At 33.7% G+C, this 17,325-nt stretch overlaps 2 protein-coding genes across 3 annotated transcripts; one reads left to right on the top strand and one right to left on the bottom strand.

The window, feature by feature from the left end:
• Nucleotides 1-129: 129 nt before the first annotated feature.
• LOC141821920 (uncharacterized) lies at nucleotides 130-8,026 on the bottom strand. Its single transcript, XM_074709304.1, has 6 exons — nucleotides 7,615-8,026; nucleotides 7,313-7,524; nucleotides 2,017-2,227; nucleotides 1,868-1,953; nucleotides 1,695-1,786; nucleotides 130-768 (listed from the first exon to the last, which is right to left on the bottom strand). The coding sequence occupies exons 1-6, from the start codon at nucleotides 7,918-7,920 to the stop codon at nucleotides 521-523; spliced, it is 1,155 nt and encodes a 384-aa protein (XP_074565405.1). The 5' UTR covers nucleotides 7,921-8,026; the 3' UTR covers nucleotides 130-520.
• Nucleotides 8,027-8,537: 511 nt separating this feature from the next.
• LOC141821911 (uncharacterized) lies at nucleotides 8,538-15,786 on the top strand. 2 transcript variants are annotated; one of them, XM_074709292.1, is made up of 9 exons: nucleotides 8,538-8,781; nucleotides 10,559-10,660; nucleotides 12,142-12,280; nucleotides 13,182-13,307; nucleotides 13,399-13,452; nucleotides 14,414-14,460; nucleotides 14,643-14,747; nucleotides 15,267-15,318; nucleotides 15,472-15,786. In XM_074709292.1, exons 2-9 carry the CDS (start codon nucleotides 10,559-10,561, stop codon nucleotides 15,489-15,491), a joined length of 645 nt encoding a protein of 214 aa, XP_074565393.1. In that variant the 5' UTR covers nucleotides 8,538-8,781; the 3' UTR covers nucleotides 15,492-15,786. The 2 variants fall into 2 exon arrangements, with proteins under 2 accessions (XP_074565393.1, XP_074565394.1); XM_074709293.1 differs by having other exon boundaries at nucleotides 8,538-8,748.
• Nucleotides 15,787-17,325: the final 1,539 nt, after the last annotated feature.

Here is a 17,325-nt window from a genome sequence, read left to right on the forward strand (position 1 = left end):
TTTTCTTTTTTTTCCTTTGCAGTAATCAGTCAAACCATAGAAGTATGCAAGCAAACATGATTAGTCGAACATTTAAAGAAGAGAAATGGATGCATTAAATATACAATGCACCATGAACGGGAAACATCATTGAAGAAACAAGAGCAGAAAGCTATATGAGAAAATGATCCGCTCAAAGGGAAGACACAAAATTATCAACCATCAAATTCTTGTGATGGCTTTAACCCTATTTTTTTTCCTTTACTATTTTTGTTTGTCACTTTCCTGTTCAGGAACTGATTGTTTTTCTCCTTACTACCTAGTTTGACATCTTTTTTTCCCTTCGATTCTGGTATGTTTCTGACAGGACTACCCGGTGTTTTATTTGTTTATCTTGTCCATCGTGATGGCAAAAAGGATGATGCAAAATGTCCTTTCTGATGATAGGATGAACCGGTGCCATAATTTTGGCTAATCACTGGGTCGGACATCCTCATGGCCAGTCAAGTTACCTCAACTTTGAGATATACTGGTAAACTCGTCACCGGCGGAATGTACCATCTGATACAAAGAACTTGTAATCTGGATGGTTTACCCGAAGAAGTCGCAGCCAGTCATCAGCAGCTTGCAATAGGGAGGCTGTGAGTTGCTTCTCGCATCCTTCAGTCGACGTCCATAATGAGCTCCTAAACTTATAGGATGCTAGAGCAAAAGCAGGAATGGAGATTTTCGCAAATAAATCATTAGACTTGGGATAGATCATTATGGGTTGATGAGCAGCACCAGCACCTAAGTCATTCAGAAATGTTTATTCAATATGCACCACAATTCGAAAGAGCATAGAGATGAATTCTAAAATTTGTATATTTATAACACTAATATTATAGTAGATAATTTTTATTCAACTTTACTTAAATCAAATATCCATGTGCAACAAATAGTTTGGTAACGCCAATCAAGGATAACAAGAAGAAGTCTCTGAAGCACATTTCAACAAAATAATCAAGAGATTGAAGCTAAATGCTTTGCCAGTAGTCATTTATTCTAATTGTTTTTGTAGTAACCATTTAGGGTAGCCTCCCAAGAATATTAGTTCTGATGAGATCTAATGTAACTATAGGAATTCCCATATTTTCAAGTCTTGTTTCATGCCCATCAGCACAAGTGGATCACATCATTCTGGCCATGAACAGAAACCAAGACCAGCTCGACTTGAATAAATTTACAAAATTAGCATGTATTGGCGATTGATTGATACGAACCACGTCTAGCAACTATCAAGTTATACATATTGGGAGAGGAGTGGATGCGGCTAGCAAAGGTTGGAAATTGGTGACCAAGCAAAGAATATTAGGTGTGAGGAAGCTTGAGAACATTGTTTTCATATGATAACCCGATTCAGACCATTTGCTTACATAACCAAGTTCAACTTGATTTACCCAACCTTATCAATAAAAACTCAAAACCCAACAGCCCAATCAAGTCAAGTCATATTTTTGGACAACATTCAAATCAGATTCATGCTGTGTTACTCTAACTTAAGCATTCAGGTCTAATCCTAACCAACTAATTAAACCACTCGAAGCCAACCATCAAATACTTTAAAAACTATAACTAGTCGAGTGTTAAGATCTCAAGAATCAAGTCGCATTACATTAATGAACAGAGGTTAATCTGTCGTGCAATTCAAGTGAACAGTTGAACTTGCTAGTTACCTCGTAGTGGGGTTGAAAGTGAATGATAAGTGAGGAAGCATGTATCCACATCCTTTAGTGTTGGTCCAATCGGAATTCGGTATATAGGATACCTGTAAATTCTCCAAATTGTACTCTCATTCCTCTACAGAATATATAAATTGGTTGTTAACTAAATCATATTGAAGTCTTACCAAGCAACAGAAATCCAACTTGCTGGCAGCAAATCATAACTTGTGAGTGTGCACAGCTCAGGGAATCGACTGGAAAGATTTAGCATCTGGAAAAAAACAAGATTGAGTGCTAGCACAACTACATCATACCAGAAATGATTAGCTACCACCTTTTCAGATAAAGGTTCACGGACATAAGGAGAATCTTGCTCAAAGTACTCAAATAGTAGGTGGCCTTGAGACTTCTCTGCATCACCTTCATCACTTGAAGATACTTCTTCAAATGAGAAATACTCACCATGGCTACTCCCTGTCCCATCACTACTGGAATCCTGATAAGAGTCACTATCACTCTCCTCTCGCCGTAGATTGCACAGTAGCCTAGTATGAAAAAACACATTAAACGTATATACATAGGCATTTCAACCTAACCATTTATTTGATTGCATAAATGTGGGACAAATAGGAGAGCAAGCGATGAAAAGTGAAAACACCATCCCTTTCAAAGGATAGATATCCAAATAACTTTACAATAAATTCATTCCTAGAATGAAGTGGCAATTAATAATATATCGTTTTAAGTTCTAGCAGATAAATATTTTGACCAGATGTACACTGTTTACAGACTATCATGGGATACAACTATTACCATAACAAGGAAAAAATGTTTATCACTTTAAGTTGGCAAGTTCACAAATCTAGTCGGCCAATTAACCTCCACTCAAAGTTGATGTGGCTCCAGTTGCTGTGAGTAAAAGAAATACAGCTCAGGACTATAATTATTTGCAGGTAGCAGGTGCCATCAACAAGAGAGAACCAGTCACCTGAATAATGTGATGCCAACAAGAGATGTGCAAGCTGCCATGCTCATGCATTGAAAAAAATGGATATGAGAAAGAGATGTGCAAACTATTTGATCACATTCCACCAACATATATTTTTTGAAACCACAGATGGGTCACTCATGTTCTTATTTTAAAGTCATTGTCTTAGGATATCTCTCATTTGCTAATGAAAAAAAAAGAAATCATAAATACATAGGATTAACTACAAAATTTCTTTGCCATACTTCTATAAATTACAATTTTATAAACTTGGTAACTTGTATATGACATGGAGTTCTTGAGTAAAAAACAAATAGGGCTACTGTGACAAATGATGAGAGTATCAGCAAAAATAAGCATCACGATTCGAGTTACATGTATTCTAATCCTGTGTTGATGAAATAAAAATTTGACCGCTGATTTATTTGTAAAAGTTAGAGATTTTGTATGTTCATTGAATGAAGTAAAATGTTTAACCAATTTAAAATAACAATGGAGACATATAAAGTAGTTGCAACTTGCAATTATAGAAAAAATATTAATGAGTTGCACTATAATAGTCTAATTAAAAAAATACATATTCTGCAATTACACTAAAGTGATTAAGTGGTATGTATAGTAATCTAATGAACATAAGAAGGCAACTTAAGGATTTATCTCCTTTCATTGGTACTAAATGAACTTACCGATCAACTGATATTTTGCCAATTGGTGAGAGTTTGGGTACGATAAGACAAGCTCTAGAAATTAAATATTTCATACGCTCAAATACTTTAGCTCTTCATCTATCCCTTTTGTGCTTATCTTTGATGTCGATACTTAGAATACTAATCTTTCAAGCATACACCTAATATGATACTAATCTTTCAAGCATACACCTAATATTCCTATTGATTACGTGTATTTTTTTTAAAAAATAGTTGTTTCAGACACTTATATCTACCATTTACATGAAATGTATTTAAGATAGAATTATTATTCAAAAAATTGCAAAGTAGAAATGGAAATTATAATTAAAAATCAATCAATAATATATTAATATACCATGTTAGGATTACCGTCTCCATTTGTAATGATATAGTTTAACACCATATCGTGCAAACAATTAAGATCCTTCGACATGCATTGAAGTGTGTAAAGATGAATTTTGATGGATTTTACTCCTTTAATCCCCTTCCATTTAATTTATTTTCTTCTAAAAATAAGAGTAACAATGTAATGCTTTCATATATGTTAAAGCAAGTCAAGATGAATTCGAATAGGTTTTATTCATTTATTCCTATGACACTTAGATTTTCTACTTTTAAAAGTAAGGCTATATTAATTAGATAGCTGAATTAGTAATAAATTACTTATTTTTATAATAATGCATGTCAAGCTGAATTAAAATAAGTTTTACTACTTTAATCTTCTTTCACTTTAACTCATTTAATTTTTAAATAAATCTATTAATTGCATTAGAATTTTAGGGAAAGAAACTACAAAATATAACAAACATTACCTGTGCTTCTCATTATGAACTCTTCAGCTTCAATATATATGGGAGCATATCAACGTGTGTCAGTTGTTAGCACCACTATACGGATCGTAATGGGTGGCACAAACGACAGAGAAGAGTTTACTTATCTCGACCAATATGAAATTTTGACAATTTACAAGAACACTACATGACTAGTTTTGATAATATTGATCAACATGACTTGAGATTCCAAAAGATAACGAAAAGATAAAATGTGTAGGAGTGCTCCCGAAAAGATAACGAAGATAATACTATGTTCAAAACTAATTTTATAGGTAAATAAATTGAAACAAATAAGCTCAAAAGCTTGAGGAATGGAATGAGACTTAAAGAAGTTTCCAAAAATGATTAAGATATGGATGGCCTGGTTATTATTAAAGATGTAAGTGTGATCAGATCACAGAGCTCAATACTATAATAAGACATATTTAGTTGACCTAAATAGTTGAGATATACAACTTGTATGCATATTGAGGTAATTAAATGTGGTCAGACAAGAAACATAGCAAGGAATTCTTGGTGGCATTCATTCACTTTCTTTTTTTTCCATTAATTGGTTGCCTAGATAGCGGCTTACCCATTTATTAGATACATCATTCTACCATACTAGATGCTATTTTTGTAAAATAAGAGAATAAACATATGGGAATCATAAGTTTTTCTCATGCAAGCCTGGATATGAGGATTGTGGTTGAAGTGTGAAATGCTGCTGTTAATCCCACACTGCATACCATTTTTCTCTTTCCAGTTTCCTAACTATTTTTTTGGCTTGTATTGTTGAATTCTGTTGATATCAATCTATCACAGAGTTTACATACCTTGAAGCATCTCAAGCCTGAAAGTCATAAGCATTGAAGGTTTCAAGATTTTAATCATTTTTGCGATCTCTCAACTTATATTCTATATGAGGTCAAACACCAGTTTGGCGATGCTTAAACGAAGCAATACAGATAAATTTCTTAGTTGTTCTGATGAATGTGCATCTTAGGTGTTGAGTACTAACATTTAGCTATGAAGAATTGAAGACCTATTAGTGGGGATTATAATTTATTATTCGGGGTCTGTCTAACCTTGTTGATGCAACTCTATGTGTTTATGATGTCAATTAGTAGAATTATGACATATTTTGGCATTAATTCACTATCCATGAAATAAATTAATATAGCAAACCTAAAAATGCTAAAGATGGATGAGTTAGGTTACCAGGAAAGACGAAATAAAAAGTAATGGCAAAGAAGAATGATTAATGTAGCTTCAATAGATGATGAAAAATCACTAAAAAAATTAAGATGATATGGACACGCTCAAAGACCTTGAATAGATTCAAGGTCTTTGAGCAATACCAAAGAAAAATAATAAAGGGGTAAGATCGAAGTGGTTTGATCTCAAATAGTTTAGACTACCGTGACTTGATTATGATGATGACTAACATACTATCCATATTGATGATATTATCCTTCTGATGAATGCATTGTCTCAGTATATTAATTTGAAGTCACAATGTGGACCAAAACATGACACTGACACTAGATCAAGTAGTACAGAAATTAGTTGATTGTAGTATTACGCAGGAAACTGATTGTTAGCTAATCTTAAGCTGCCAATGTCACCTTATTAAGTGTGATCTAACTTGCTCTCTGGTAAAAACAAAAACTGGAGCATATCGTATAGGTGCACCCATTTCTTATCGTGCTTCACGTGAGCAGACCCTTTAGAGATTAAACTATACTGTTAGAGTAACATCTTCTAGAAATTATATCTGAGAATTTAAAATCCTCCTTTATATTAACCAGTGTTGTGGTTTCACCCACAAGATACTTAAGCTTATACATAGAGAAAGTCGAGAATATTACAGAGTGACAGTGCTTAGAATGATTAACACAAATGGAAACAAACACAGTTGTAGAACATTACATTGAGAACTAGGGTCTTTATTTTTTGAGGATGAACAGAAATCTAGAGGGAAGGGAAGGGAAGGAAAAAAGATAAGAGACATAAAGTTGAAGTCATGCAGAAGAGAATAATTTTCCTTCCTACAGTGTACTTAAACGGAAGAAATGTTGGATGGAAGCAATTTTTTTTCACATTTAAGGATGTGTTTCTTACAAGAGAAGTAGTAAGAGAGAAAAAATAATGGAAGAAAACATGAATTCTCAAACCAAGCCGTCCAAATTACACTAAAACTTCCTTAAGTGCACTAATGACCCTAATGCCCATGCTCAACAGAGCACCTCCAACTCTGGTTATCCTTTGTGTGCCTTGTCACCATCTTTGTAGCTTTCTCCTCATGATCTCTTATCTTTGAGCATTTCTTTTTATGTTTTTGCTTCTCTTCAAGGATGCAAACGTGAAGGAACTCAATTTCCTTTTCTCTTCTCTTCATATAGTATATTTCTCTTTTCTCTAATATTTTTTATCCCTACAATGAAACACAGCTTAAATCTTACATATAAAGAAATTTGGACTGCCATGATTTTTTTTTCTGATCAACGCTGACGCTAATGGGCAGACTAATGGCCATTTGGCAATTGACAGACATGTCAACAAATCTTTGCAATAGCATTTACACTTTCTTCAATGTTTCCTAGGTTCCCACCCAAAATAATCTTTCAAGGAAAGTGGATAAATTTATCCTCCTATCATAAATTTTTACTTAATGTGATACTGTATCTATGTTCCAGTCCATGTTTGAACATCAAATTTTTTTCACCAAAAGCAGTGGTTTACCAAAAACTTGAAGAATTAATAAATTGTAATCTTTTCATGAGAAAATAAAACAAGATGCTTTAATTTCCTTTCTCATCCTCTTCTCCTTCCAAATCAATAAACAAAAACTAATTTCTCATTTTTCTTCTCTGTTTTTCTTTTATCCTCTTATATCCGCCTGAAGAAAGCAGCCCTATAAATGTTCCACAGAAAATAATAAATAAATAGGACTAATTTTGTTTAGCAGCTAAGACACAAGAATAATCACACTTCTGAATTTTCCACACAAAAATATAAGAGATTAGTACATACAGGGCAGATAATGTTAATGCATGAACGAGAAGTATAGAGAATATGAAATAGAAATCTCGCAAGAAATCGACAGGTCGAAGTAATATGGAGCAAGAATGACAGTACTTTGAGCTGATTCCTTGCTTCTTTGCTTGTCCATACAATTGAATGCCAGACAAGTAGGGGACATAATATTGAACAGCGCTGTCTCCACTCTCCAAAACCAAAGGGACGCCAGCACCATAAGCACTCCATTCCTGGAACGATTCCCACAGGTGCCTGAGTGTAAAGTAAGGCCTGTAGTCAAAATCGTAGGTTCTCCAATCCCTCGCTTTCATCTACCAATAACATAAAAAAGAGAACGTCTAGATAAAAGTGTGATCGATAGAACACCACCAAAGAAACTGAAAAACGGCAAAAACAAATACTTTTGGGAGATACTGAGCCTGAACGGATGGACTGGTCCACTTCAAGAAGCTATTCAAATTACCAGGGCCACTCGGCAACGATGCCGGCGCAGGCGGCGGGCCCTCCAAATTCTTGCAGGTCTCCGGCTTCCTCCGCTCCCCCACCGTCGACGGAAGAGGAAGCGCGGGGCTCACGAACGCAAAAGTCAAAGCGGAGTCGCTCCGCCACCTAGCCAGATTCTGGTGGTGACCGCGGAATGCCCTGACGGAGCAGAAGAACCGGTCATCCCCGTGGCGGCGCCCAAGCTGGAAGCTCGATGCCAACATCGCAGCAAACGGCTAATAGCTCGATCGAAACCTCACTCGATCGCGAACTGCGGAGCTTGCGATCGAAACCCTAACGATTTCGATCGAGAAGAAAAAGCAGAGAACGAGAGAGTTGGGCAGCTAAATAGTAGCAGCCAGCCACAGCGCCATTGCCAGCCTTTTCATATATCGACCATTTTACATATTTGCCATTATTCGATGCTCCAAAAATATCAAGCTGTAAATATAATGACAGCGCAAATACGTTATATATATATGGAAATATTAAAAACAAATTTAAAATATTTTCTCTTTCCACAGAAATCATTTATTAAAATTATAGTAATTATTAAATCAGTTGAAGCTTTATATTTTTGACTGGATTTTTACCTGTATTTCGAAATACATTTTATTTATTCTCCAAGCTATTAATATAAAATTAAATTATTTAATATGGAGATCTTTTGTTCGCCACGTGTCCTATTGCGATTTTGTAGACCCAGACCTGTGCCCGATTATAATTTTCTATAGTTAAAAGGGCTTTTGTAAAATAAAATAAAGGGTTTTTTTATTAAAATCCCAACTATATATATATATATTAGGGTTGGCTCACAGTCTCGGCCTTCTCCGGCACCGGACGGCGGAAGGTGTCTCCGATCTCCCAGCCTCTCGTCGGACGACGCTGGCCGATTGCAAGCCTCGCATCTCAGCAGCTTGCTCTTCCGATCCTTCATCTCACGCACTCGGCCTCTCCAGTCTCCTCTTGAGAACAGCATCGGACGACTAGCTTCCCCACTTCTGGACTGGCCTTCGGTAGCATCGGTGACAAGCGACCGCATTGGGAAGTAGGTGTGGAGCACTTTTCTCAACTAAGATTGTTAGGTTTGCTCTTCCAACTAGTTTTTCATCGTCGTGTAGACTCCATTGACGAAACCTAAATAAAAATTAAAGAAAAACACAAGTTTCAAGAATTAATTTGACGGGGCAGTAGTGTTTGCACCAACATTAAATTCAGGCAATAGTTTAGAGACTATCACTGTGATTAATTATTCTCAAACTACAATATCATTTCTCACGTTTTTATCAGTCCGCAGTGGGTATCTATAATGCTTTTGTTATTGAAAACTATGCAGTGGTTAAACTTTACGGAGAAGAATAGCATATTAGGTTAGAGATTGTACTTGTCAGAATTGTGTTAAATCCAATCTTGTCATTGACTCTATTCATAGGTTCCACTTGTAAAACGTCTGAGACTAACCTACTGACTGAATTTTATGGTGCTAAAGTCTTGGTCAGGTCGCCTCATATACAAATCATTCATTTCTGATATCAATTGATCTTAGAATCTATAATTAAAGAAGAATTTGTTTAAAAGATTGATGACTAGGATATTGAGATGCATTAGCTTAAGTTTGCATCCATTGTGCTAAATTAGAGAAAAATAAAAGGGTATGTTACAGTTGAGAAAATCTCTAAAGGTTGTGCTAAATTGATGTATTAACCCTATATTTATTCATGATCGGAATTGTAGTCCATGTATCTATTATATTTCTACTTATATTTACTTTATGACTCCCTTTTTCCCACTCCAAGACCATGAACGAGGGTGTTTAGATCATTCGTGGGGTTGAGGTTCGATGTTGCTAGGGGGATGCTTGAACTCTTTACACACTTTCCTATATTTTGAGATTTACTTGGTTCTTTTATCGTATTTTGTTTATATAATTGCCAATTTATGTATATTTTGACTTTCAATTTTGAATAACTCACACATGGATATTTATATGTACTTTGGGTTTGTTCTAGTATATGCCAAAGTGAAGTACTCCCTGTGATTGCATTTTCATTTTATGGTGGTTTTCATCATAGAAGGTGCTGAAGAGATTGTCACGTGACCATTGTGGGAGCTATCCATTCTAATGGTCATGGCAACCCACTCAGGGTGTAACATAATATGAAAATTTGTTGATTTATTAAAACCAGGTGATTAGCCGACCCCATTTAGTGGGATAAGACTTGGTTGTTGTTGTATTAAAACTAGGGGCTTATGTTAAATAATCATCAATCATCATAGAATAGATTATGTTTTTGACATGTTATTCCACTAATTACGTCTATTCAAAATTTAAATATCTATAATAAGAGGTGAAAATTTTTAACTTTTAGAAGATAAGTTTGTACTGGCCTAAAAATCAATAAATATATGCTTGAAGGGCTATTAATTACTTTTAAATACTTATCTCTAAATTATTTAACAGGTTCTTTTCCCAATTTAGGGTATTTTCAATTTTTTTGATCAATGACACATTATCCTACTAACTCCTCATCTTACTCTTCTTTTTTTAAAGCTCTATTTTTATGCTCCTTTCTTCATTGGAATCAACTGGGATTTCTCGTTCCATTTTTCTCTAAATTATTTAAGACATTGATTTGAATATTTAGTCGTCAGATTGTTTGCTAACTACTTGTTGCCTAATTTTTGAGCCAAGCTTGATTTTTAGGTGAAACAGGTTGCTTAAGCTGTACTAATTTCTAAGGCATCATTTTTTGCTCTTTTTATAAAGAAAGAGAGAATGATCTGGCTTCTTGTTATTGTGCTTAGTATTCATACGTATGTTTTCTATTTCTTTACCTGCATTATATGCTATATTTCTTGCAGATGGCATTTAGAGGTCGGGGTCGGGGTCGCGGTGGTGGTCGTGGTTTTGGATCATCTTTTGACACTCGAATAGGAAAACATGTACCTTGTGAGGACTTTCCGGTAAGCTGGCTTATTATGATTTCATGGTGAGAAAAGCCAATTTAAGAAGATAGTTTGGCATCTTTATATTTACCCCTTTAGAGTTAAATGCTATAGTACTCATAACCTTTCTTTTGGATTGTTTCTTCTTGGAAAAGATTTCTAATTCCGTATTACAATAGAGTTCAACAATCATCATAATGCTTTTTGTTGGATTTATATGTGAACGTGAGAAATTACAATTCTGTTTCTCATTTTTGGAATGATATGATTATGTATGTATTTTTTGTTTTAATATAGATTTTTTTTATATCTTGATTTCCAAGGATTTCTCAATGACCCTACCATTTACAATAGAAATTTCAAATATGAAGTTTTGTGATATTGAATTCTGTTTTCCACCTCTTATTTTCCAAATGTAGGAACATGTCAAAATCATGGATCTAAAATTCTTGATTTTTTTAGAATCTTATATGCAGATATGCTTGGAACTTTTAAGGTGGCAAGACCATTATTTTTAAATGAGGATTATCTATTTGCCATGCACAAGTGATATTTATTTAAATTCGTATTGTGGTCTAATTCAAGGTTGGAAATTGAGGCTTTGTATCATGAATTGTGTTAGAGAATTTCCAGACTTTGAGGGTTTCAATATTACTTTCATTTTTTGTTTAATAGCATAATATGATTAATGGAGCACACTGATCAAATTCATAATAAAAAAATATAGGTTCATAGTTCATGTTGATAAAAAATACATACTAATTAATTTCATGTTCTTGTGAACCTGTTGCAATCTGCCAGTGATGTGTGAATTTATCACACAATTTGCACAGAAGTATTCAAAATAGCAAATTTGGAAAACACAAGGTAACACTACACAAATTAACACATGGATTCAAATGGAGGGGGGTTTCCCACAACAAATATGAAGATTGTTACCTACAGTCAATATTAGTTGTTATTTTGTGTTTTTCAGCCTTGAATTGAAGCTTCAATGAGATTCATGGCTCATTAGTCCCAACTTTTATGTTGTAGTGGGAGTTGCTCACCTTTGGATTCTTTGTACTCTTATCTACTATCAAAACTGCAATGTTAACATTTCAACTGGTTGTCTAGCTTGCTACGTTTGCTAAAAGTCTTATGCTTTTCAAACTCATTATTTGAGATATCATCCTAAGCTTTTAGAATAGTATGGTATACAAATTTTGAGATACTTTAATGTCTTCAAGGAAAGATTAGCATTGCCCTTTCTTATGCATAACATTTTTCAATATAATACTTCCATTTTTTAGAATAGTATATAGTATACAAATTTTGAGATACTTCAATGTCTTTAAGGAAAGATTAGCATTGCCATTTTTTATGCATAACATTTTTAAATATAATACTTCCATGTAATTAATAAGCATAGTATGGCTAGTTTGTTGTTATGTTCTTAATCTTTTGTGGAAATATCATCTGACTGCTACTGTTAACATTGTTGATTAAATGTTCTACAGGAAGATGTCACTTTGCCTGGTTTGCCCACTGTTGATCCTTTACCAGATGAAGTTAAAGCTTTGATTGCATCAAAACTTAAGTTGGAATTTTTCTGGAAGAACTCTTGCTATAATTTGCAAGCGGTAGCCTCAAAATCAAGTAAGATCAATTTCTGAACTCGTTCATTGTGGCTATTGGCAAGCAGTTGCTCAAGCATATTTTTTAATTAACTATTTCGTGGATATCAGAAGTGTTGTTAGTGGTGACTAAGTCACAGAAGACTAAAATGTTGTCTTCTGAGAGCCACCAGCATGATAGACTTTCTTTTGACATGTTCCCTTATCTTTAATTATTATCAGTCAATATTACTTTCGTATTACTACCAATCCTTTTAAATACGTTGATGCTTTCTAGCTGTATCATAACTTCATATATATGATTCATGGAGTTTACATATGACTTCTTGGTGTTAAGCTAGACTTTAATAAGTAGCTCACTAATTCCATGGAACTGGCAAAATATGACACTCCAGTGATCTAATCTTTTTAAGTTGCTGCTACTCTTGATTTTGGTGTGAGAAACTTTAATCTCTTTTGCATGGGTGGCCATAGGAGCAATAATATCTGCTTGTGTTGGAAGCGTACAGGACTGCAATGTTGTTTGTAAATGCAAACTGTATATTGACCATTTTGTGGTTTGATGATGAGGACAGCAGCCATGTTGGTGGTTGGTTGGTTATATTAAGAGGTTGAGGATTGTCAGATTTGTTACTGAGATTGAGATACTTATTCTGGTGTTTGTAGCTCAGTGTAACTGTTACACGCATCTTTATTGTCAGATTTTCTCACATCTAGAAATAAGCAAAGCAAATATACATTGTTCATTTCGCAGGAACATTCCTTTGGATCTGCATGAAATATCATATAATGATTGTATTGCCTAGAAAGTTCAATGCTGTTATTGGTCACACATCTGTGCTGTCATGTTATTCTTTTTCTCTGAACTGTTTCTTCAGTTGTGGGATTCTTTATATCCACTTTATTTTCTTTCTGTTTGCCAGAGAACCAAGATGCAGATATCGAGCGGTATTCTGACAGGTTCAAGATAAAACCACAAGGGAAACGTGAAGCTCTTGCCTCCTACCTCAAATTAACAATTTCAAATTTCCCATCTGAACTAATTCAAGGTACCAGTCTGTCTCTATTTTTTTCTAGCTAAGTATTGTAAAGCAGTTAAAGCACCATGCAGATAAATTTGGTAACATTGCTAATTTCCAGGATCAAAACTGCAGCAGCGTGATAAAAAGAAATTACGATGGGACCGGGACCCAGGTTTGGCAATCTCTTTGCACTTCTATTTCTGTATTTCACTTTGTTATTGTAACTTCGAAGTACTAAGTTTGACCCTAAGCTTACTTGTTTTCTTGATTTAATTTGCTCATTAAAAGGCTTATTGTGAATTCTTGTGATCCTAAATTACAGTTTGGTTTGTGGGAACTTTTTCAATATTTTGTTTTTGAAAAAAAAATGAAAATGGAAAACAAGAAAAAAAAACATTTGGCATCAACTATTCGACTTCGTTGTATAATAGTTTTTTTCAACAAGATGCTTGTTCTTTCCTGAAAATAATAAAGAGATTGTTGTAGAAAATGCTAGGAAACAAAAGAAAAAGACATAAAATAAGGACAAAAACTAGTGGACTGTTTCTGCAGTAAGGCATTGTTAAAGAGCATTTTTCAATTTCTATAAAATATTCTTAGGGAAATTTGCTCAAACTTGGCACCAGTTTACACTATCATTGAGTTTAGTACAAGTTTATAGCATTCTTGAACTTCTATTTATTGGATGTTGGTGCCAAGATTTTAAGGAATCTTCCTCGTGCCAAGATTTTAAATTAACTTCCCGATTAAGATTCAAGACAATTTATTTTTTCTGCAAAAGCCAGACATGAAAAAAAACCATCATTAATTTTTCAGCAATCTGCAGAAGACATTTAAAAGAGCTTCCTGGTGCCAAGATTTTAAGATAAATCCCTAATTTAGATTCAAGACAATAGAGTTTGAGTTCTGCAGAGGCCATACATGTAAAGAATTTTATTTTAGATTTTTTACATCCAATCTTTAGTCATGTTCCTGTTGTTCCACTGTAACTGAGAAAAAAAATACTCTTCCTTACTCTAATTTTGTTCATAATAAAGATATATGGCAGCTCTTTTTGTTTGGCAATCTGCAATGTCATAGGATCAATTTTTCTCACTTTATTTTTTTATGATATATGTATTTTCGCTATGCAGATGAAAAGAAGTTTGATATGTTTGCAAAACTCGAAGAAAACTTCAAGGTAAGGAGCAGACCTTAACATACATATGCATTAGGCTTTAATGTCTTATGAATTTGCACTTACATCATGAGTTAATTTTTCTTGTAATATCTACATACTTGCTCTTTTGTTTGCCATTTGTAGATGAGTTCGGTTTATTTTAGTTAAATGGTTCGACATATCGTGTATTTGCAAAATTTCAGGGAAAGGATGGAAAGATCGATGAGAAGAAAGGTGAAAATGAAGAAGAAGAAGTAGAAGAAGAAGAGGCAGAAGAGGAATCGAGTGATGATGATGATTATAATCAGGTGAGCACCTTTTGAATTTTTTCACATCAGAAGTTCTTCATTTGATGGCATTATATAGCTTCACCGTAAGATTAATTTCAAGGATACAACATTTCTATTTTTGTAAGTTGATTGGTCCGAGTTGGGTTCCGTTAAAATGTCGCGAGGAATCTGGTACTGAAACCCTGTAATGGGTTGATTAGGTGTTGTGTCAGTTACAGTTTTTAAGTTTTCTTCTACATAACATAATACTAATAGAATGTATGGTTTCCGAGTAACTAGTCACAGAGGAAATGAGTGTGCCACTTGGAAATGCTCGATCCTCACCCACTTAAATAGGTTGTGTCGACTCGATACACTCGACACCCACTTCTAACATTAGAGAAGGATATCCTAGTAACATTACGGGCACAATGCTGTAATCTATTTTGGATTGATGTTTACATCAACACTCATCCTAGCGCACACGACTACTTTTTTTTTCACTATTAGGTAATTGTCAATGATTCCTCTTGCTTGACTAGCTTAACTATCTTACAGAATGTGGATTTCGACGATGACGACGATGATTTGAACATGGGCGAAGAAGAGCGTAAGTTTCTTACCATTCTGAAATTTCAAACATCTCTTAGCAAAACCAATTGATACATCCATACTTTTCTGACAGACCACCGATTCCATTATTCGCGGTTTTGATTGATATTATCAGTGATAATTGCAATGTTTTTCCTCTTTTTTTTTTCAGATGAAGATACATACGACTAAAATGCCTGAAGCACTAGGGAAGGCCAACGAGAGCGACACATTTCTTGTCCTCCAGTTCATCTGTGTGACCGAGAGCACAGAAGCAAAGGGGGAGTCATGGCCAGCCTCCAACGCTTCATGGATTTCTTGTATAGAATTAGTCAGTGCCTTGTCGTGATTTAATTGGCGTGCAATGTGTAAGTAATTAATGATATCTAGGGTTCTTCCATCCTTTGCCCATTGTTTTAGTTATTTTTTTATCTACACCACGCCTGTAATCTAATTTACAAGTTTTTGTTTTTGTTTGTTGTTGTCATTGGCTTTCTTTTTCTTTTTAATGTCATTGACTGAATAGATACTAAATTTTGATGACGAGTTAATAGTTAGATAAAAATATTAAATTAATATTTTCTATTTCTGAATATATTTTATTGATAGTTATTAATCAAATTTATGGTTGGGGTACGAACTTTAAAGGCAAAAATCAGATGGGTGTTATTTAAATTTTTGAATCATCGAAATAACGTTTTATTTTGATTTTTTATTAAAAAAACATTCCAAACTTTATATATAATTATCTAATTATTTTGTACTATGTTATTATTATTATTATTATTTAAGAATTAGTGGTAGTAGTTATGATTTCATAATGACAATTGAGTTATTATATTTAGTTAGTAATTGTTACAATTATAAATGTTACATAGGTTTTGAGAAGTTATAATTTTTACCTCTAGTTGAATTATGAATGTATAATATATTAAATCGAAATTTGTATAAAAATTTACATTTGAGTAATAATATACTACATGAAAAATATAGTATGAAAATATAATATATATATTTCATGCAGTGGGTTCCACATCTATGCAATAGAGTGTGTCATGTTGTATTTTCATACTACATTTTCATATAGTATATTATTTTTCTTTACATTTATTGTTGGGTGTAATTTATAACGGTTTAGTCTTAAGTTTAAGAAATATCATTTAAAGATTATGTTGAAGTTTTGAAAAATTTTAATCTTTTTTATTTAATGTTATTTTTTATATCATAGCAGTTATGATTTTATAAGTATCGTAACTTTTATAGTTGTAATAATTATGAGACTGTAATTATTATAATTATAATTTATAATTGTTATAGTTGTAGTAGGTATATAATCATAGTTGCTATAATTATAAGCTACAATTGATGTAATTGTAGTAGTTAAGATATTGTGGTTATTACAATATGTAGTTGTTACAATATGTATAACTATTATAATATACTCAATTAATTTAGAATTTAAATAGAATAATAATACAATTAGTATCAATAATTGTGTTATTTTATAAAAAAGTTATAAATTAAAAATGAATTTATTGTACAAGGATGATTAATGGATCGCGCTCCCTAACATACGATTGGACTAGTTGGCTTCAGAACTTGTTAGGCTCGGTATGACTTAAAATGGCTATGCCGGTTCGATCGACTTGATTTAGAAATGGATTTTTAAAAACAAATTTTATTTTTAAAGAATTTTTAAAAATGTATAATTCGATATAGAGAATTTCACATAGAAGACTCTCCTCCACGCAATGCACATTCTAAATAAGGCTTAAAATCGCGAGAGCCATCCATCCTTTCTCGTTGCTTCTATAACCTTGTTATAAATAAGAAGTGAACTACTTCATTCCCCCATCGTGCCACATATCTATCATCTTCATCTCTCTCGCGATCTAACATTGCTTTTATATCAAATACTCGACATCATGGCAAGCACTAAGGTGTCCTTCATCGCCTTCTTCTTCATCGCGATGCTTGTGGCCTCATCCGTGCCGACGACAAATGCACTCGGTTGTTTCAAGGATTG

This window comes from Curcuma longa, chromosome 2 (assembly GCF_044706935.1).
Source record: "Curcuma longa cultivar G26 ecotype Majalengka, Jawa Barat chromosome 2, ITB_CL_G26_1.1, whole genome shotgun sequence".
In the NCBI taxonomy this organism is placed as follows: domain Eukaryota; kingdom Viridiplantae; phylum Streptophyta; class Magnoliopsida; order Zingiberales; family Zingiberaceae; genus Curcuma; species Curcuma longa.